The sequence below is a fragment of the Marmota flaviventris genome, chromosome 2 (genome assembly GCF_047511675.1).
Source record: "Marmota flaviventris isolate mMarFla1 chromosome 2, mMarFla1.hap1, whole genome shotgun sequence".
Classification (NCBI taxonomy): domain Eukaryota; kingdom Metazoa; phylum Chordata; class Mammalia; order Rodentia; family Sciuridae; genus Marmota; species Marmota flaviventris.
The window spans coordinates 65,606,779-65,628,199 of NC_092499.1; the positions used below are offsets into that span (position 1 = coordinate 65,606,779).

The window sequence follows — 21,421 nt, forward strand, 5'->3', positions numbered from 1 at the left end:
CCAAGTCCCTGCATGCCAAGCCCAGGGGCTCTACTGATGGGGATGTCCCTTCTTTGCATAGTCCTTTCTTACCCCTTTCAGTGCTGTGTAGACAGGCACAGTGACATTCTTGTAGACAAGGCCAGAGAAAGACACAGGGGATGCAAGGGCAGGAGGGCTTGAAGCTGGGGGAAAAGAGGGATGGGATGAACTAAGGTGGCAGAGAGGTATGTTGGGGAGGCATCTTCCTCCTTTCCGTTCTCCTTGACTTCCTTTGGGGACCACACAGAAGAGGACCTACCACAATGAAATCCAAAATTCTTGCCCTTTAATCATTTACCCCTCCACATGGTTTGCACGTGTCCCACTCTTGCCATGTGTCCATGGCTCCGATCACTGTGGGCATGCTGGGGCTGGCCAGTAACTTTGGAGCCTGCAGTCAGGGCTGAACCTGCATAACTTCTTTTCCCTCTTGCACAGCCCGGGCCATGGGACCGCACCTGAACTGCTCCTGCCGGGGACGGGCACTGGCACCAGGCCATCCCGACCCTGGATATTGCTCAGTCTCCACCTCCCTACTTGCCCACTCTGCCCACCAGTGGCATTCAAGCCCTTTGAGCCTTGCTTGGACTCACCACAGCAGGCAACGTGACTCCGGGAAGACACATCTGACAGCTGCATGCCCGAAGTGGCCACTGCATAGATCCGGCTCTCCTGAAATGAGAGGTCCCAGGTCAGCGCCCAGGACAGTACCTGTCCCCGGCAAATGGAAAACATGGCTTTGGAGGTGGGCAGACCTGGGTGGGCCAGTTACTGTCTAGGGGATCTCAGCCAAGTTTCTTCATTTCTGAGCTTCATTTTCCTTGGCTCCAAAATGGAGACAATAATACCTCTTCCAGGAGGCTGGTGTGGAATCAAGTGATTTTTTTTTTTTTTTTTTTTTTTAATTATAGGAGAAGTTAGAAGTGTTGATAATGAGGAAGTCAGAGCTACACGGGGAGGGTATGCTCTTTGGAAAGCCAGCCATTTGGAACCTAGAACATGCTGGCTTCCTATAGCAACACAGTTAGGCCTTAGGGACAACCTATAAAGCCTATTTAGCCCAACAGGAATTCAAAACTCCAAAGTCAAAGACACTCATAGAGAATATGGGCCCTAAGGTCTCCCATCCCCTTGGGGCCTAAGGCAGGCCCCTGGGTCTTGGGAGGTTGGTTGTCCTAATAAACCACAAGGCCCTGCCCAGGCTATTCTAGAGCTGTTTGCTCTGCTTACCCCACAGGGAGAACAAAGGCCTGCTCAGGTGACATGAGTCACAGGGGCTGGAGAGGAAGGTCAGTCAGCTTTGGGAGGAATGCCAGCCTGGCCCAGGGAGGCAGCTGGGGGCCAGCTGGGCTGGGGACAGGGCTGGGAGGGAGTAGGATGCACACCGGGGTATAGCTCTAGAGGCAGGCAGTAGCATGGGGGCAACTAAGATGAGAGGCTAGTGATGCGGGAGGAGATGCGGAGGTAACTGGAGCCTTGGCAAGACAAGAGGTGGCGGGCAGTGAGAAGGACGACCACAGGGCGCTGAGGCAGGCAGGGGATTCCTGAGCTTGCACAGTGTAGATAAATCAGGTGTAAGCCATGAAATTAGGCAGAGAAAAGAGGATTTCTTCCAGCAGTGATCACGGAATCAAATCAAGTTTATTCTAACTTCACAAAGGAAATGAAACTCAAGCTTAAGGGATTGAGGTACTATTTGGCAAAAGTGTATCTAATGCCTACCTCACAAAGTTGTCACAAGGATTAAGAGAAAAAAGGCTCTACAGACTCCAAAGGCAAATAAATGTATTTGACTCCCTCAGAGTAAAAAATGTCCTCCTCTAATTCCCAGCCCCACCCCCTCAGATGGTCACTGCCCAGGTCCTGCCTTAGAGAGGGGCTAAGCCCTCTGGCGGTCATGGGACAGGGTGATCCTACCTCAGGGGTCTTGGATGAACTGACACGGTGGCATTAAGTCTTGTTTTCCTCAGGAGCAAGTTACAAAGAGGACTGACAACAGGAGACAAATTCTCCTTAAATTGCATTGGCCAACTCTTTGGGTCCCTGGGACCCAGCTGAGAGAGAGAGAAAGGTCTGCAGAAAGATTTGATGCTTCCCCTTAAGACCTGTACCCTAGAGTATAGCGATGTTCACTCAGGCAACAGGGTCTGAAGCATTTTATTGTTTTTGTTTTCTGAGACTGGGTCTTGCTATGTTGCCCAGGCTGGACCTGAACTCTGGGATTAAAGTGATCCTTCTGCCTCTGCCTCTGTCCTGGGACTACAGGTAGGTGCCATCAAAGCATTTTATATATTCTATCCTCTCCTTTCTCCCTTCCCCATCTCCACTCTCTTTCTCTCTTTCACACACATACACACACACTTAATATGAACAGGCAGAACACAAGAGCCACTCTTAGTCACCATGGTAGATGATATATGGCAAAATGATCAGTGTAAGCAACACTTTTCTGGGTTAACACCTGCTAAGCTCTCCTGCTCTATCCCTTCTCCGATGTTCCCTCGGCCCACCTGTGCTTTAGGGCTCCAGGGCAAGACAACAATGAACAAGAAGAGCATCAGCAGCCATGGCTTGAAGGATGGTCAGCCATGGGGCCATGGCACTTTCCCATCTCCTGACATTCTGTATAGCCTGCTTTCTGCTCAGCTTTGTCCCCAGTTTGCAGGTGCCACTGTAACCATCAGCAACTGGTCAGCGTTCGCTGCTAAGGGTGCAGGCAAAAAGCCTGGACAGGAGCCTCCCTGATCCAGCGCTCCTGAAATTAGGGATCTCCAAAGTAGTGGTGTGGGGAGACAATTCCATCCCAGGGCACCCCATTCCCTCTGCTGCCAGGAGCCAACACTCAGCTGTCCCTCATAGTGCTGCCTCACATGGTAGCATCTGGTCTGATCATGAGTAAGAGACTTGACAACTGCCCAGGCCATGTCCCCCGGACGCTGTACAGCTAGACTGCTGGTGCTGGGCTCTGAAGGCAGTCGACACTCAGTTCAAAGCCTGACTCTCTCACTGTCCCCATAGGACCATGGGCAAAAAACAAATGGAGGGGACAGCAGTTTCCAAGTGTGTCAAGGGGAGAAACAGCACCAATTCCTTGCACAGCTGAGAATCCCTCCCACATGCGAGGCCCTGTACTTAAGCCCTTTACAACTCATGCCATCCTCACCACTAACCTAAGAAATGTTAATAACACCCCACCTACTCTATTTTTACGTTAACATTTTATCACAGAAAATGTCAGACACAAAAGTAGGGAGAACAGTATAGATAATGACCTGGTACCCATTGCCCAGCTCAACTATGTACTCATACAAGGCCGGTCTTGTTTCATCCATGTCTCTAACTCCACCCAAGGTCATTGATTCTGAAGTGATTCCACCAGACATGGTGTAAGTTTATCTAATGTTACAAGTAAGGAAGCTAAGGCTCAGAAATGAAAATATCTAGATGGTATGGTGGTGCACCCCTGTAATCCCAACTATGCGGGAGGCTGAGGCAGGAGGATTCAAAATTTGAGGCCAGCCTGGGCAATTTAGCGAGACCTTGTCTCAAAAGAAAAAATAAAAAGGGCCAGGGATGCAGCTTAGTGGGAGAGAACTTGCCTAGCACATGTGAGGGCCTGGGTTCAACTCCCCAGTATGCCAAAAAAGTAAAAAAGGAAAAAAAAAAAAAAGAAAGAAATTAAAAAAGAAATAAAAATACTCAACACTTAATGTATCATTTACCACTTGCAAGGACTTATTAGATATCAACACATTTAATTATCAACACATTTAATCCTCACAACAGCCCTATAAAATAGTGACTATTATCCCCAATTATGTAGGGAAACTGAGACACAGAGTTTACTAACTTGCCCAAGGTCACACAGTTAGCATTTTAACCCTAGTGGTTTCTTCTTAGGACCTGTGCTCTTAAACCCACACTCAAAAAGTCACAAAGATGAAAAGAGAAAATGTGCACAAAGCACCCAGGTTGGCATGTGGCACTTAGTGAGGCTTGAGAAATGACTGCCAGCCACCATCCACATCACTTCAGATCTGGCTCTGCCCCCACCCCCCCAGCTGGGTTGGTTGGTGAGGCCCCTCAGAGTGCAGTAGGGATGCTCAGTGTGTGGACTGTGAGCCTATTGATGGCTCTGCCCCTCTGTCTGGCCCCAAGGTTGCCTCTTACCCATGATGGAAACCGGTGTAGTGGAGGTGTGGGTGGTTTATTCTCCAGTTCTTTCTCTAGCTCAGGTCTAGGGGCCTTCAGGTTCTCTCCTTCCTCCTTCCCTGCTGGAGGTGACGCCTCCATTTCCATCTTCTCTGGTTCTTCCCGGAGCTCAGCTGGGGGCTTCAGCTTAGAAAGGACAGAGGGGTGGAGTGCTGCCAGGGCTCCAACCTCAATGTTCACCACATGATCAAAGTGCCCAGGGCCTACCTGGGGCTGGCTGTGGTGCCTTTTGGCCACCTGGATGCTATTCCAGGGGGCACTGGAAGCCCGTGCCTTTGGTAGGGTTAGGCTGCTGCCAGGGCCACCTTCCCTGGCAGAGGTCTTGGTCCCAAAGAGTATCCCTCCACAACGAGCAGTGACCAGGCCCTCCCCCAAGGAGGCTGAGCCACATCTTGCGGAGCCAGGTATCACACCCAGCTGGCTGGGAGAGCCCTCTTTTCCCAGATGAGGTGGAAGGGTCTTGGCCTCTATTTCCTCGGGGTGGACCATGCTGCATCTAGAATCCTCCACTGGGCTTCTGGCTTCAGGCACAGAGCCCTTGCTCTGCAGGGCACCCAGATAAGGTCCAGGCAAAGCCACCTTCAAAGCCTGGGCCTGAGGACCACTATCTTGTGCCACAGGCTGAGCTCCTGGATCTGAAGGGACAGGATTCTCCTCTGGGGCTTCTTGGGGGGCCACCAGCAGCTTCCCTGAAGGTGTCATCTGAAGAGCTGTGATTGGGGCAAAAACAGGCGTATTGAGAGCTCCCTCAAATCAGCACCGTACTCCACAGCACACACACCCAGGCCTGCCTACCTTTCAGCGCATCTTGAAGGGCTCCCACCTGCTCCACCAGGCGCTGATTACAGTTTTTCAGATGCTGATTCTCCATCTCAAGCTGGAAAAAAAGAAAATGAAGATTTAGAGGGGGCAGGGATGTATCTCAGTAGTAAAGTGCATCCCTAGTATGCTCAAGGTCCTGGGTTCCATAGAAAGAAGGAAAGAAGGGAGGGAGGGAAGGGATAGGGGCAGGTGTAGGGAGAGAGGAAGAGAGGGGGTAGAGGGAAGAGGAAGAGAGGGGGAGAGGGAGAGAGGGAGAGATAAGGGAAGTTTAGAAAAGGGAGATTTAGGATACTCAGCTCCTATAGGTTCAGACATAGAACTCTAAATAAAATTAAAAGCCCAAATCTTTGAAAAAGAGCATCCGGTGTCCCACCAATCCAGTGCTGACCCTCTACTTTGACAGCCCCCATGCTTCCTTTTCTAGTTTTGTTTGTTTGTTGGTGCTGTGACTTGAAACTTTCACTATGTTTATCCTTCTGAAAAGTGTGAAATATAACCAGGCACAGTGGCACATGCCTGCAATCCCAGCTACTCAGGAGGCTAAGGCGGGAAGATGGAAAGTTTGAGGCTACCTGGGCAGCAACTTAGCAAGGCTCTGTGACAAAATAAAAGATAAAAAAAATGGGCTGAGGATGTAAAGTGTCTCTGGCTTCAATTGCCGTGCTGAAAATAAATAAATAGATAGATAAATAGATAAACAGTGAAATATAACATATACATAGACAATTGCATCCTGCATCAATGAACAGATTCACAAATAATTCTGAAATTCATATGCATGTGACAATTGCCCACTTAACAAATATAAGCTAACTGGCAGCACCCCAGGCAACTTCCTGACTCACCCCTTCACAATCACAAGCTCCTTATTTCCCTCCTAAAGGACACCACTCTTTTAAGTTTACTGAATTTGCTTCCTTGCTTTTTGGGACTTACCATCTCAGGATGCATCCCTTCACCTTGGTTTTCCATAGTTGTGCCCATTTCTGTACTTTAGATAAATGCAACTATACAGTATGTACTTCTGTGTGTCTGATTTGTTTTGTTCAACAAAACACATATGAGATCCAGCCTCATGGTAACTGCATTTTTTTTTCTTTGTTTTTGCAGGGGTGGGGGGCCGGTATGAGGGATTAAACTCAGGGGCACTTAACCACTGAGCCACATCCCCAGCCCTATTTTGTATTTTATGTAGAGACAGGGTCTCACTGAGTTGCTTAGTGCCTCACTTTTGCTGAGGCTGGCTTTGAACTCAAGATCCTCCTGTCTCGCCTCCTGAGCCACTGGGATTACAGGCATGCACCACTGTGCCCAGATGCATTTTCTTTATAAATTAAATCCAGCATACTTTCATGGAGCATCTCTTTGAAAGGATCAGCTGGGGCTATGGGAATATGGAGGTAAACCAGTCCTTAGTTCTGTCTCCAAGAACTTGCAGTCTATCATGTGACCTGAGATGAGCATCTAAAGAAGGGGAGGGGTGCAAAATGAGAAACATGCTCCCAAAGGAGGGACCATGTGTCTCTGGAGGACAAAGGAAGTTTGTTTGGACAAGGATGAACTCCAAAGATGGAGTTCATCCTTGTCCAAACTCCCTATTCTTTTCTTTAGAAGGAGGCTGGGTTTTGTTTGTATGCTAGCAGCACTGATAAGCTGTAGCACGTGATAACCACCAAAATGCATACCCAGAAAGGAAAAGGGGAGTAGAGGTTTCTAGCAGCTGGGGAAAGAGAGCATTTGGAGGGTACAGAATTTTGGGGGGTGATGAGAAGTTTTGGACACAGTGGTAATTGGCTACTCAACACTGTGTGTGTATTTAATGCCACTGAATGTACACTTAAAATAAGAATTTGGTAAATTTTACATGTTTCATCATAATTACTTTTTATTATTTATTAATGTTTGCCACAAATTTTTTTGGGGGGGGTATCCAGGATTGACCCAAGGGTGCTTAACCACTGAGCCACATCTGCAGCCTTTTTAAATATTTTGTTTAGAGCCAGGGTTTAGCTAAGTTGCTGAGGTGGGCTTTGAACTTGCGATCCTCCTGCCTTAGCCTCCTGAGGCACAGGCATGTGCCACCATACCTGGATTTTTAAAAGTTGAAAATGGAGGGGACAGAGAAGAAAAGACGGTGAGTGGAGGATGGTCTGAGTGTGCTCCTTAGAAGGAAACTGAGGGGACTTCTCAAAAGTGAGGTTCTTTCCTTCTTCCCAAACTTAAACACAGCACAAAGCTAGTAAGGAGCTCCAGGGAAACTGATCATGACAAAAGGAACAAGAGATAAAGCCAGGTGCTACAGAGTTTAATCTGAATGCAGGACAAATGGTTAACAAGATGAAGGTGAGCAAGCTGCCACCAAGCAGAGGAGGCAGGAACTTGGGAAAAGGCAACCCCAGCCTCACCCCCAGGCCAGGCCCGCCAACATGAGCTCTCCACTCACCTCTGCTAACTTTAGCGTCACCCACTCCTTGATCTTTGCAGCTTTTTCTTGAACAATTTTTGCTTCCTCAGCTCTTAGCTGCTTCTGCAGGAAAGACAGGGCCTTCAGTTCATTCCCAAAAGTGGAAGCTGGGAGAAGGGACAACGAGTGACTGGATGGGGGGGACCCAACAGAAAAAAATTTAATTCAGTTAGGATTTTTTAATATTTATTTTTTAGTTGTAGTTGAATACAATACCTTTATTTCACTTATTTATGTTTATGTGGTGCTGAGGATCAAACCCAGTGTCTCACGCATGCCAGGCGAGCGCGCTACCACTTGAGCCACATCCCCAGCCCCAGTTAGGATTTTTTTAAAAAACATTCTTAAAAAGTGGGAAGGGCCTTCCTAAGTATAATGGAAATCCCAAAAAGCTATGAAGGAAAGACTAATCAATCTATATCATCACTATCAATTACTATTATGACTAAAATAAGAATCCCTTATACAAAATCAAAAGACCAACTGGGGAAGGATTTGCAACACAGAAAGTCCACATACAAAGGGCTGTTTGAATTGAACAATCCAAAAAACACATGCAAAGGACATGAACAGGAAATCAACAGAAAAAGAAAGATAAAGCCATGAAAAGCTGCTCGACCTCACTCATAATTTCAAGTATGTAGATAAAAAGAAAACATTATTTTTCTCTAGCTGACTAACACAATTTAAAAGTCTGATATTACCCCCAAACCATCATGAATGCTGGGCATGACCTCTCTTATACAAATTGGCAAAGCCTGTGAGGTGGCAATTTGATAACATATGTCAACATTAAAAGTGTACATTGACCTAAGAAAGCCACAGCTCAGGAGTCATTTGCTGCAATATTACTTGAGAAAGTGAAACACCAACTAGAAAACTCAGAACTGGAAACAGTCTTAAGTGTCCACTACCAACAACACATTGTTTCAATACGTGGCACATCCACAGAATGAAAGCAAAATGCCATGCTTTGATACACAAAAAAACATTAACAGCTAGGAGTGGAAATAAAGGGTTGGGAATAAAGGAAAAATATTATTTGTCATTTTAGACCCTACTGGGTTTTTTATGTGTCTATTTTTTACTATAAGCACATATTACTTTTTTTTAAGTTATAGATGGACTCAATATCTTTGTTTTATCTATTTGTTTTTATGTGGTGACAAGGATTGAACCCAGTATCTCCTGCATGCAAGGCAAGCGCTCTACCACTGAGCTACAACTCCAGCCCAGCATGTATTACCTTTACAGTTAAAAAAACAAAACCAAGGGGGTTATAGCTTAGTTGGTAGAGTGCTTGCCTCACATGCACATGGCCCTGGGTTCAATCCCAGCACCACACACACACACACACAAAGTCTAAATTAGCATATCACTAAGGATAAAAAGGAAGTTTGTATCTAAAAAAAGCAGCCTAGAATAGAATGGAACATGGGCTTCCATCCTACATGTGAGCTTATTTGATATAATAACCTTCTGTGCCTACACTGGCACCTCTAAAATGGGGAATGTGGGCCACTCTGAGGATGGAGAGAGAAAGAAAGTACATAGCACCAGGTATCAGCCAGCTCTCCAAGACCTGGACCCCGATCTAAAAACCAAGGAGCAATAAGTGTCTACTGAGTAGCTGAGTGACCAGTAATAAGGACTTTGATTATGCATGTAGAGAAAGACTGCCAGACAACTATTAGGAGGACAGACATAAGCTCCAAACAAGGGAAATGAGATGAACCCGGTGTCTCACATGTGCTACGGAAGTGCTCTGCCACTGAGCTACAGCACCCCTGCCCATGCCGCCTATTTTTTGTAAACAAAGTTTTGCTGGAACTCAGCCATGCACGTTCATTTATGGATTGTTTCTAGTTGCTTTCATACCACAACAGCAGAGTTGAATAGTTGTTACAGAGACTCTGGGGCCCACAAAGCCTAAAATAGTTATTCTTGGGCCCTTTACAGAAACAGTGGACCCTAGGGGCTGGGATTGTGGCTCAGCGGTAGAGTGCTTGCCTAGCACCGGTGGGACCCGGGTTCGATCCTCAGCACCACATAAAAAAAAATAAATAAATAAAGGCATTGTGTTGAGTCCATCTACACCTAATAAATAAATATTAAAAAAAAAATGAAACAGTGGACCCCTGACCTAATTTAGTACCCTCTTTGTATAGCCATGGAAACTGAGGCCCAGGGATGAAATGACTGGCCTCTGTCAGTTTGTAGCAAAGCTAGGACTCAAACCAGGTCTCTTGACTCACAGAAAAGTATTCTTTCTCTTCTAATCTTGACCTATTGATTGTAATTGTAAAATATTTTTCTGACTTAAGGAACTTTAGCAGGAGTCATTTTGCCCATCAATCCCCAGAATGTTGCCACATCCATAATCCCACTGAAAGAGAAGCTAGGGTACCTCTAAACTTAATTAGACATTCCAAGTGTAAAAACTGTTTTCCCATGATTGTGCAGGAACACACGCTGCCCCACGGCATATAAAGGCACATCCAGTGAGGGAATGTTCAGTGAATGCTGATGAATGATTACAAATTTGCCCACGATGGTTGGAAGATACTGCCAGAATTAGCTGGAAACTTCATGGAGAATGCACATGCAGAAATTAAAGTCACCTGACCCTACTGTGGGGTCCACTGTTAGAAATAGATGGAGCTCTGACACCAGGGGGAAGTTGGCCACATAAAACCAATGGCCGAGGGAAGGGACAGAGCTGGGATGAAGTTCATGAGATTGACAAGGGGAGGAGGCTGGGTATAGGTACTGGTAGTGGGGCATTCCAGAAGTCCTCTGGGGAGCAAGGGTGCTCACTATAGCTGAAATGCTGAGCAGTGCCTCCCACATACTCAGGAAGGGAGGCCTTGATTTTCAGAGAAGGTAATAACTTAGGTCTCTGTTTATTCAGGTTAGCTGAGAAACTGGCTAAACAGCTCAACAAGGTTGACTGTCCAGCCATATGCTGTTCTGGTTACACTCCAGACAAGTATCGTGTAGCACATGTTGGCAAGACATGGGCCCGCGTGGAAAGGGAAAAGGTCTCCTTACCAAGCACTGACCATGTATCTGATACTATATAGAGATTACCTCCCCTAATCCTCCCAAAATCCCTATGAAGTATTATGACTCCTATTTTATAAATGTGTAAACTGAGAATCACCAACTTATGTAATTTGCTCACAGAGAACAGCAGGTACAGAGGTGAGATTCATACCCAGATCATCTGCCTCCAAAGTCCTTTTCCCTATCTCCTCTCCTGACTTCTAACAGTGTGGGAAGGAATCTTCCAATAATTAAATCTCCTTATAAAACAACAGGTTCATCATTATGGAACAAAGCATGGGTCTTTCTAAATATAATTTTAAAAATACTACATGTAATGTAACATCCCATTTATAATTATATATCTGTAGTAAATAAAATCACTATTTCAAAGAGAGAAAAAACAGGCTCATGAGGGAGTGAGTTTCCATCATTTCATGCCTCAAGCAGAGGGGCTCAGAAGCTGGGGGCCAGCTAGAGCAGATGTTGAGGGAACTGGTGCTCTGTTGCAAGTTAGCCCTTACCTGCTTCTCCAGTTGTGCCTCCAGGTGGCTGATAAGTTCATCTTTGCCCTGCATGACTTTCAGCAATTCTTGGTATTTTCGGTGCAGGCTCCCTGTGGAGTCCACATTCTTCAGATTGGACAGTTTTACCTTTTCTTCCATCACACCCACCTGAAAAGTACCAATGCTCTCATGAGGTCTCACATTATTCAAATCCACGACTCTCAGGCAGAGCCCTTACCCACAGCAGTCTGTTCCAATTAATTAAGTGGCCATTTATTAAGCCTTTATCTGGACAAAAGGAACTGACAAGCAAGACACTCAATTTGGCTACTTTGAAAAGACCAGCTAGGTTCTGGCCCATCTATCTCTGGGGACCCTACCAGGGATAAGCTGGATATGACAAATGGCCCTGAAGGGCACTGTTCCAAATCATGAGGAGAGGTACTTACTGTTCACTGAATACTGACATGCTTCTCCATATTTCCTAACCCTCTCTAGTTAGATGGGGCCACATAATTCATCCAGCCAATGGAGTAGACATGGCACATCATTTCTGGCCTGAAGCATTTAAGAGCTGGTGCATAAGCATCCAGCTCTTTCCCTGCCACACCGAACCAAGAGGAGCAGCTATAAGGCAGGGGAGGTACCTCCAGCCTGGACCCCTGAATGACTGTGGGAGCAGACTTGCTGGTGAACCCTCAATGGATGGGTTCTATACATGAGAGCTAAATGTGACAAATCACTGAGACTATAACTTAATTTATTCCCACAGCACAGCAAGGCCTATTGGACCAACTATACTGACCTTACCCAGACCACTTCATTCTCATACAACACTCCCTGCACCTTCACACGTTCAGGTCCAGCAGTTAGTTTTTTTTCATTTCCCCCTTGCAAAGAACTCAGTGTGATGATTGTGCCCACATTTCCATACTTGAGCTAATCCCCTTCCCCATTACCTGGGTCTCTGCATTCTCTGCTCTCTGCTCCGCCTCCAGCAGTCTCTGCTCCAGCTCCTGCATCTGTACAGCCAGACAGAAAGGGGAGATACAGGTGCTGTGACCCAACTGAAAATGGCACTGGGGCACTCAAGCAAAGTATACAGACGCCACCCTCAGGTCAGATCAGTCTTCAACTGCCATCTCAAGTGGCTCAAGGGTGTCAGAGTAAAGATTTTCCTGGCAACTCTGGATTCCCTGATCCTGAGTTTAGTGGGTAGGTAAAGGGGCATGGCTGCTGTCCTCACAGCTGAGGGAGCGAGCCTAGCTCTTTTTCCACTGTAAAGGGTGCTGAGGTAGCAGTGTTACATCTTTCTTCCTGAGCACTCCTGCCCCCATCCTTTCTTCAGTCCCCTCTTCCTCTCTGCACTGGGTCACAGGCAGGGCCATACCATTGCTCACCCACACGCCCAACTTGGCCATGATCCTACATAAGCCCACCTCAGTCATCAGGAAGAGACTGTCCTTCCCTACCCAGAATATCTCACTGGCTGGGTATAAATAACATTCATGACATTCTTAAATTTTAAAGAAATAGAAAGGCTCAAGTCCTTTTTTTGGTGCTGGGGATTATAATAAACCTAAGACTGTGTGCTTACTAAGCATATGCTCTACCACTGAACACCAGCCCCTACATTTTAAAAATTCTGTCTTTGGGCTAGGGATGTAGCTCAGTGGTAGAGAGCTTGCTAAACATGTTTGAGGCTCTGAGTTCAATCCCCAGCAATGCAAAATAAATAAAAAGAAAAAATGTCTATCTTGCTGCCAGGAAAAGCATGTCATTCGGGTCTGAGGAACTCAGTAATTCTACCAAGTGGCCCAAGCAAAGGAACTGATGGTCTTGCATACGGAAATTCATCAGGGACCAGATCAAAACTGCAGCCTAAAGAGTTGCTCATGAGCCCACGGCCATGGCAACATTCTTTGCAACTTCATGAGCCCAGACTGGCGAGAAGAATGTGGGTTGGACATCAGCTCCCACTCTCCCCATGCCAGGGCATCACCATGTGCTGCCCAAACTCACACTAGCACACAGAGGTCCTAGGAGGAACAGAAAATTCATACAGCCTACAGTCAAATGTCAAATGCCATGTGCCTGGGCCTGGCTAATTTCGCCCCAGGCCTGTCTTGCCCCAGGGCAACCTGTATTCATTACACACATACTTGATGCATATCCCTGCAGTCCTCCATGATGCTGGGCAGGATCAGGGTCCCTTACTTTTCATGCTCCAGACCAGCCCTCACTTACCTAATGTGCGGACCTCACCTTTTCTCTGGCTACTCCACTTCCTCCCCTTGACTTGAACTCTGGCTTGAAATTTACCAATGAACTGAGCAATTCCTCTCAGAGCCAGGCGCACTTTCCCAAACCAAATGGCCCTAGGGCCTGTCCTGAAGGAGCTCCATGACCCTTAGCCAATGGACAGACAATGGCACAACACAGATCTATACTATGGTTATAGGGGTGTTGCCCAATGTAAAAGGAATTCCACTTAGTGATATGGGAGACAAGGACTGGATGATACATAGTGGTGGCTCCCAGATCAGTACTAAATATCCCTTCCCCCTTCAGCATCAGACCTGAGCAGGCTGACCAGGTCCTTTCTCTCCAGGAATTTGAAACCTGCAATCAAGAGACCAGAAACTGGAGCCAGTGACCCACACAGGAAAAGGCACGCAAGTTTTACCAAGTCATGGATGTTGGACAGAAGTGGGGTTCTGTGAGGTACTCCAGGAGCCCCCGTTTGCTTGAGTTTTGCCCACGCAGGAAGAAAGTAACTAAGGCAATGACTGGGAGCATTTTCTTTTTAAAGAATACAATGAAATGTTAAATGAGAAGGCCTTGGACACTAAAGAGATTTCCTAGATTGACCTTCGGCTGGATCCCTTAGTTCTAATATCTGCTCTGCAGCTTAGAAAATGGCCTATGACTTCCGTAAGAAGGCCATACCCATGACCTTCTGCAATAATTGTCTGACTTTTTCTAATACATCCATTGGAATATTTGTCTTCCAATTTTGAGATGGAGACCAAGGTAGAATAAGGAACAAACTTGAGTCTTACCTCCCAGCTAGGCATTTTCATTTGGATCAAGAGTGAGTGGTCAATGATACTAATCAGAGCCAGAAATCACTTGTCATGGGCAATGCAGCAAGAATTTTTCCCCTCAAGATTTTGTTATCCATCCCTTTAAGGTATTTTATTATCCATCCCTTCAAGGTTTTGCTTTACCAAAGCAAAAGAAATGGCAAGGAACTGTCCAGGGCCAGGGTCTCCTCCCAGCCAGGGCTGCCTGCTTCAAGGCTGCCAGGTGGTCCCCACTGTTGCCAACCCTCCCAGTCATTCTTATCTTCCTGGCAAGGACACTTGACACTCAAAGCATTTTGTGTTTACCCTTTTATGCTGAGGCATTCTATTTCCTCTAAAACTAGTTTCTGAATATTGAAAACATTTTGAACAACCAGACTTTTTAAAAAGAGAAAGCATAATCCTATATTTATGCTGCTATACTCAACAATTACTAACATCCCACTGTTCTTGTTTGAAAATATCTTTAACATTTTGTTTCTATCTGTTTTTATGAAAGTATACTTTCTCTTTTGCCGCTGGAGTACTCGGTGTGTCATTTTGGGAGTTTATAGGCTTCCCTTTTAATCCCAGTATCAACACTTCATGCCTAGATCCTTCTTCTCCACATTTGCTTAAAGGGTCATACCTGGAGCTCTGGAAATCTGGCACTTTAGGTGGGCCTCCCTTTATTTGGGTTCTGTTCCTTCTCCCACAGGCCTTGCCAGGACAATGTCCTCAGCTGTCCTTAGTTTGCGGGTCTGGGGTGACACACCAACCAAGGAGGTGTCAGGTTTAGGTGGCTGACAGGGATCTACTTTCATCAGCTGCACGTAAGATGCATAAACTGTCCTAGAACTGGCTGCAATAACCTGACGAAATGCACTTGGCACCAATCTGGTATTCAAGCCCCATGTCCACCGTTCCTTATTCCATATGGCAATGCTGTGAAGCAGCCCCACGTGGCAGAAGCAATGAGCATTCTCCTGCAGCCCAGAGTAGTCCTGCCATGCCAAGCAGAGGCCTGAACTGAAAGCCACACCATCCTCAGTCTCCACTATTTCTCTGAAAAGGAAGTTTTAACTTTCCGGCCACCACCTTACATCCACTGTCACAGGTGAGAGCCAAGGCTCTGGAACCTGGCTGACTGTGCTATGGTGTAGTTTTAGAGAAGTTCCTTAACCCTGTGCCTCAGTTTCCTTACCAGCAAAACAGGAGAGCAGCAACAGCATCTCTCTGCTAGGGTTGTTAGAAAGATGACACAAAGTACCCCCATAGAGCATTTGCTGGTTTGTAGATAAAAGCTGCTTACTGGTGCTTTTCTGTACAAAGATGGCACTTAGGACCAGGGGGACCAGTTTGCTGGGGATAGTCTCACCTGCTATCCCAGCACAGTTACTAACAGAGCCTCCTTTCATTTCTCTTCAGAGTGTCCTGGTTAGATTATAGATTACATGTCATCCTATTTAGAATTCATCTACATAAAGAATGGGTTTAAGTCAAAACTTGCCAACTATGAGTCTAAAGAGTGCCTCCATGACATATATAGTGGTGTGGGTCTTTAGCCTACATGTACATAGCTAAACAGGGCCACTTGCTGTGCGTCTAGCACTGTTGTAAGTAGTCTTAACTCATTTCAATTTCTTTACAAAGTCAGGTACTATTCGTGTCCCTATTGTACAGGTCAGGAGACTGAAGCAGAGAGGTAAAGAAACTTGCCCAAGGTCACACAGGTATTAGATTCACAGCCAGGATTCAAACGCAAGTGGACTGGTTCCACAGTTCATACTGTCAGCCACCATGCTATATAGTCTCTCACATTCAAATCTCAAATGACACATAAAAGTCCAGACACCACAAACAATTCTCAATTTCCAGCTTCTATAAAAAAAAAAAAATCAGAAGATCTGGCCACACCAGGATGACGTTTTCTTATGGCAATATGTGGCTTAAGCCCATGTCCTTGAGTTCTCCCACAGCCCGCCTGGTGCTTTTCACTTTACCTTTATCAAAGTTACCTATGAGCATTTGGGTTTGCAATACCAGTTTAGTTATTAAACAGTTCTAACTCTGTTGTAATCTAAGACAACAGTTTTTTGCTTCTTTTTCATAGCTGCAGATTTTATGTTTGATTGAAATCATATACTTAGTCCCAAATATATAAAATATACAAGTGTGGAGCTGGGATAAGAAATAACTGTACAAAACCTGGAGAACTGTTTTGCTACTGTTTTGTTTTTTGCAGTGTTGAGGATTGAACCCAGGGCCTTGTGTATGCTGGACAAGTACTCTACCACTGAGCTGTATCCCCAGCCCTGAGATTTCTTTACAAAGGCAGGTACTATTCATGTTCCTATAGTAAAGGTCAGGAAACTGAAGCAGAGAGGTAAGGAAACTTGCCCAAGGTTACACAGGTATTAGATTAGGTATTAGAACACTTCTCGTAGTTTTTTTTTAATTACATAAACTATGTTGTACTCTTCTGATATTTTTTGTCCAATATTGGTTTTTGAGATTTGTTGATATTATATATGTAGCTCTACTTAAGACCTTTTTAAATGCAATGTAGTATTCCAGTGTATAAATATGCTCAATATATTGATCCAGCCCCCTACTAAGACATTTAGAATATTCACGATTTTTTATATGTCAGTACTGCAATATGTATTCTTATATGTGTCTCCTGTGACCAATATATTTGGAATTACTTCTACCACTGCATTTTGTTTCTTACTATATATTCTGTTTGTGTTGTTGTTGTTGATAGGTACCAGGGGCATTTAACCACTGAACGATATCTCCTGCCCCTTTTTGTATTTTGTTTAGAGACAGGGTCTCTCTGAGTTGCTTAGGCCTCACTAAATTACTGATGTTGGCTTTGAACTTGTGATCTCCCTGCCTCAGCCTCCCAAACCGCTAGAATTATAGGTGTGCACCACTGTGTCTGGCTTGTATTCCTTTTTCTATTCTTTTTTTTTCCTGTTCCCTATCTGGATTTAAGACTTTATTTCATTTTTCCACACTACTGATTTTAAAGTTATATGTACTATATTTCTATTTGATATGACTCTTATTATTGTATACTTAAAGACAGCTAGTTGTTTCCCATTATGTGTTCTCCTCTTCTCTTTTTTCTATCTTAGACTACTCAACTTTTAGCTGAGCACATGACTGGTGAGAATAAAGAATATTTCCTGGGGCTAAGTTGTAGCTCAGTGATAAAATGCTTGCCTAACGTGTGTGATTCCCTAGGTTCTATCCCCAGCACCACAAAAAAAAAAAAAAAAGAATATTTCTCAACCTTCCTTGAAGCTGGGTACAACCATGTGACAAAGATGTGGTCAGTGAAATATGAGCAGAAGGAACACAGGCACCTCTGGGAAAGGGAACTGGAAGGAATTTGGATACCATCTTTTTATTTTATTTTTTAGTTGTAGGTGGACATAATACCTCTATTTTTATTTATTTATTGTTATATAGTACTAAAGATCGAACCCAGTACCTCATCCATGCTAGGTGAGCACTGTACTTCTGAGCCACAACCCCAGCCCAGGAAACCATCTTTAAACACGTAGAAGACAGGATTGCTTATGTTTGAAATGCTACAGGAAAAAGAAAGAAACATCTGTCTAGTTTGAGCCATTGCTGTTTTGGGTTCCTTCTCACAGCTAAAATAGTATACACAGATTTTTAAAAATTTATACTGTTTAGGTTTCTGCTTTCTGAATCTGAGGCTTCAGATCTTTTATCAAGTTTGGAAACATTTTAGCCATTACCCCTTCAAGTAATGCCTCTCCTTCATTCTCTTCTCCATTTCTGGAATCCCGCCATCCTGGCATCCATATTTCAGCCTCTATATCTTTATTTCTCTGTACTACATTCTAGATGACTTCCTCAGGTCTATCTATTCACTAAGTCTCCCTTCTGGGCTGGGAGTGCATCTCAGTGATAGAGTGCTTGCCTAGCATGTGCAAGGCCCTGGCTTCAATCCCCAGTACCCCCAAAAGAAAACAAATTCAATTAAAATACTTTCTCTTCTAGAATTTCTATTTAATTTTCAAGTTGACCTGACCTTTTTGGATACTGCCTTGTTCTTGTCTCATGTTTCCAAGTTTCTGCATTATGTCTTCAATAGTTTTGAACTCGTTTATTTTATTGTCTCTTGCCAAGAATTCTATTATCAGAAGACTAATTGTTTGTCAGGTAGGTGAGTTCTCACTCATCGTAAATTATTCCTCAAGCATTAGTCATTTTAGATTATATACTCACCTTCATTGAGGCTCTTCTTCCTGTGAGGATCCTGTGTGATCTGGATTGAGGTCTTATTTCTTCAAAGAGGTTTTGTATCTGTTTTCTACAAACTTCCCCAGTGTTACCCCTGGCCCAGAACTTAGGCTTCTTCAACCACACTGGTGGTAGAAATCCTAACATTGAACTAGTATTATCATCAGGTTCTTAAAAACTTCTTTTTCTTTACTTTTGTTTTTTCTACCCAGAGCCTTACCTAAGTCTGAGAAGCTATTGCCATCTCCTTGTGCTGATGGATGATTTTCTTGTCATCTACCTTTTTATTTATGGTGAGCCCTTTGGTAGTCCTGACTCCATGAGGAAGACTCTATTTCAGCTTCAGATCCAACCAGCCAAACCTCATCTCTGTCTCCACAGAACTCAAACCTGAAACCTTACATTCCTAAAAGGAGGCCACCCTCTGCTCCCCTCCCTTCCCCTCCCCTCCCCTCACCTCTCCTCCCTTGTCCTCCCCTCTTCTCCCCACACCACTCAGCCACCAGAGGTGAGCTCCACCCTGGTTCTTCCCTCTTCTGCTCCCTAAGGAGTCCTTTTATTATTTTTTTTCCCAATGTTCATCTCTGTGTTTAGAAGGATATTTAAAATATTTCATCCAGCATTTTAGTTATTTCATAGTAAGAATTTTTAAAAGGTGCTGTGGTTGTGGCTCAGAGGTAGAGCGCTTGCCTAGCATGTGTGACGCACTAGGTTCGATTCTCAGCAGCGCATATAAATAAATAAAATAAAGGTCCATCAAAACTAATAAAAATATTTTTTAAAAAATTTAAAAGGTTATTTTGTGGCCCTAATTACTGGTAGAAACAGAAGTGTCCTTCCTCTGAGGTATTTCAGGCCACCTGGCTGAATGTATTCCTACCTACCCTTTCCTTGCCTCCTACATGCCCCTAACACTACAGCCTAAGGCAAGGTTCACCCACTTTATAGTACAAAGCCATTTTCTGGGAGCTTGTTAAACACAGAGATTACAGCACCCTGAAGACCTGGATCAAGAGGACTGGGGTGGGGCCGAGGACAGATATGCTTAACAAGTGCGTGCTTAACAAGTGATTCTGGCCAAACTTTGAAAACCACTGTCTAAGACCTGTTGTCCTTTTCCTGAAGGGGCTGAGTTCTTTCCTCTCCATTGGCACCACCTGGCAGGAACGTGCAGGGCCCCTGTTCTTCACAGTTTGAACTCAAGGACAGCAATGCCAATAGAGCCAATGTTCAAGAATTCTAGTCCAGACTAGCCCAGGGCACTCCCCCTGCTTTGGAAATGCAGACGTGAGGCCACTGACTTGCCTTCCTGGGCTCCAGGTTACAGGACTATCAATAAAACAGGTTGCTTACTCATCAAGACTTTGAATTACTTGAAGAGGGCTAAGCTGGATTTTACCTTTGTTCTATGAAAGAAAGGTTTCTGAGCTGGGGGCAGCAGCTCACACCTGTAATCCCAGAGGCTTGGGAGGATCCAGAGTACAAAGCCACCTCAGCAACTCAGTAAGGTCCTACGTGCCCCTGGGTTCAATCCCCAGTACAAAGGGGGGGGGGGGGAGGAAGAGAGAGAGAGAGAGAGAGATTTGCTAAACAGATTGATACTATATAATCAAAACTACAGAAAGAGTGATTGATTCACTTAAGATATATAAAGATATAGATATGCATATATGTATATGTATATATATGTGTATATATGTGTGTGTGTATATATATATATATATATATATATATATATATATATATATCCATCTGTTTACAAACCTGAAAAACCAGCTACTGGGGAGGCTAAAAAAGGAGGATTACAAGTTTGAGGCCAGCCTCAGAAACTTAAGGAGAATTGTCTCAAAATAAAAAATAAAAAGGGCTGAGCATGAGGATATAGCTGGGTTTGAACCCTTTAAGGCCAGTACTTCCCCTCCCCCACAATATATACAGAATGAATACATATGTAAGTTTGTATGTGTGTGTGTGTGTGTGTATGTATGTATGTGTATATATATATATATATATATATTTCTTCAGTGCAAGTCTCCACTCTCTACATGAGTTTTGCTGTACAATGCCTCTGGAGGTCAGCAGAAACATTATGAAAGGTGGTAAGTTTCCCACACCAGCCCACCAAAGCCTATAAAGATAAAATTGTTCCTATTTAAGACCCGTTCTATGCGAAGACCTCCATATATGTGAGGTAACTCTCAAACTAACGTCTGAGAGGTGGACATCTATCTCCCTGCATTAGTGGTGAAGGGGACCTGCTCAGGGTCACATAGCTAGAAATTGGTAGAGCCAGAAAGGTCTCCAGTGCCTGTGTCCTTGTCCCCAGAAAACCAGTGGCTCGTGTGCTTAACAAAAGGTGAGCGGTAGGATGGATACATTTGCATTCTTCTCCTAAAACAATATCCTGCCCACAGTGAAAAAGAAATGCTAAGGGGAACCTGGGCATGGTGGTAGGGCACACACCTGGAATCCCAGCTCTTCAGGAGGCTGAGGCAGGAGGATTCAAAGTTCAAGGCCAACCTCAGTAACTTAGTAAGATCCTATCTTGAAATAAAAAAAAATACAATAATAAAATAGAGAAATAATAAAAAATAATAAATAAAAAATTTAATAATTAAAAAAATATCTCAGTGGTAGAGTAGCCCTGTGTTCAGTCACCGTACCAAAAGAAAAGAAGAAATATTAAGGGATAATGGAACATAGGAGCCACAAGTAACCAAGAGGTTATAAAAGACCAAGAAGAATTCTATCATTTCTTTGGTGTACCTATGAAGAGGTAGAGCAGGGAGAAATGACAGGTGACAGGGTAGTAAACCGCTAAGTCTGGTCTTAAAATAAGAACAAAACCAAATAAACAAAAAGCTACCTTGGGTTTTATTTTGCACGTGTGAAAAGCATCTCTTTGAAAGTTTACTTTCACCAACTCTCCCCCTTTGACTCTGGCCCTCTCTGACAATGACCCCCGCAGTGAGGGGAGGCAGCCCCTGAACTCCAGGTCTCAC

General features: G+C 44.5%; 1 protein-coding gene and 1 long non-coding RNA gene across 5 annotated transcripts in view; one reads left to right on the forward strand and one right to left on the reverse strand.

Annotated features, from left to right (window-relative positions):
• The window catches only part of Plekhh1 (pleckstrin homology, MyTH4 and FERM domain containing H1), a 49,761-nt gene that overhangs the window by 19,771 nt on the left and 8,569 nt on the right, over positions 1-21,421 (reverse strand). The window contains exons 3-10 of one of the 3 annotated variants that reach the window (XM_071607941.1): positions 12,030-12,092; positions 11,089-11,238; positions 7,499-7,582; positions 5,029-5,110; positions 4,441-4,943; positions 4,192-4,359; positions 615-693; positions 73-164 (exon numbers count right to left, since the gene is read on the reverse strand). In XM_071607941.1, coding sequence (XP_071464042.1) covers positions 73-164; positions 615-693; positions 4,192-4,359; positions 4,441-4,943; positions 5,029-5,110; positions 7,499-7,582; positions 11,089-11,238; positions 12,030-12,092 — 1,221 coding nt within the window. Of the gene's footprint in view, positions 1-72; positions 165-614; positions 694-4,191; positions 4,944-5,028; positions 5,111-7,498; positions 7,583-11,088; positions 11,239-12,029; positions 12,093-20,882; positions 20,953-21,421 lie in introns of those variants that run through there. The other 2 variants (XM_071607942.1, XM_027929524.3) reach the window with 2 other exon arrangements.
• Positions 373-16,848, forward strand: LOC139704698 (uncharacterized). Of its 2 annotated transcripts, none has more exons than XR_011706623.1 (3): positions 373-766; positions 2,224-2,286; positions 13,682-16,848. It is a non-coding gene; the product is annotated as an uncharacterized lncRNA (long non-coding RNA). The 2 variants fall into 2 exon arrangements; XR_011706622.1 differs by having other exon boundaries at positions 373-712.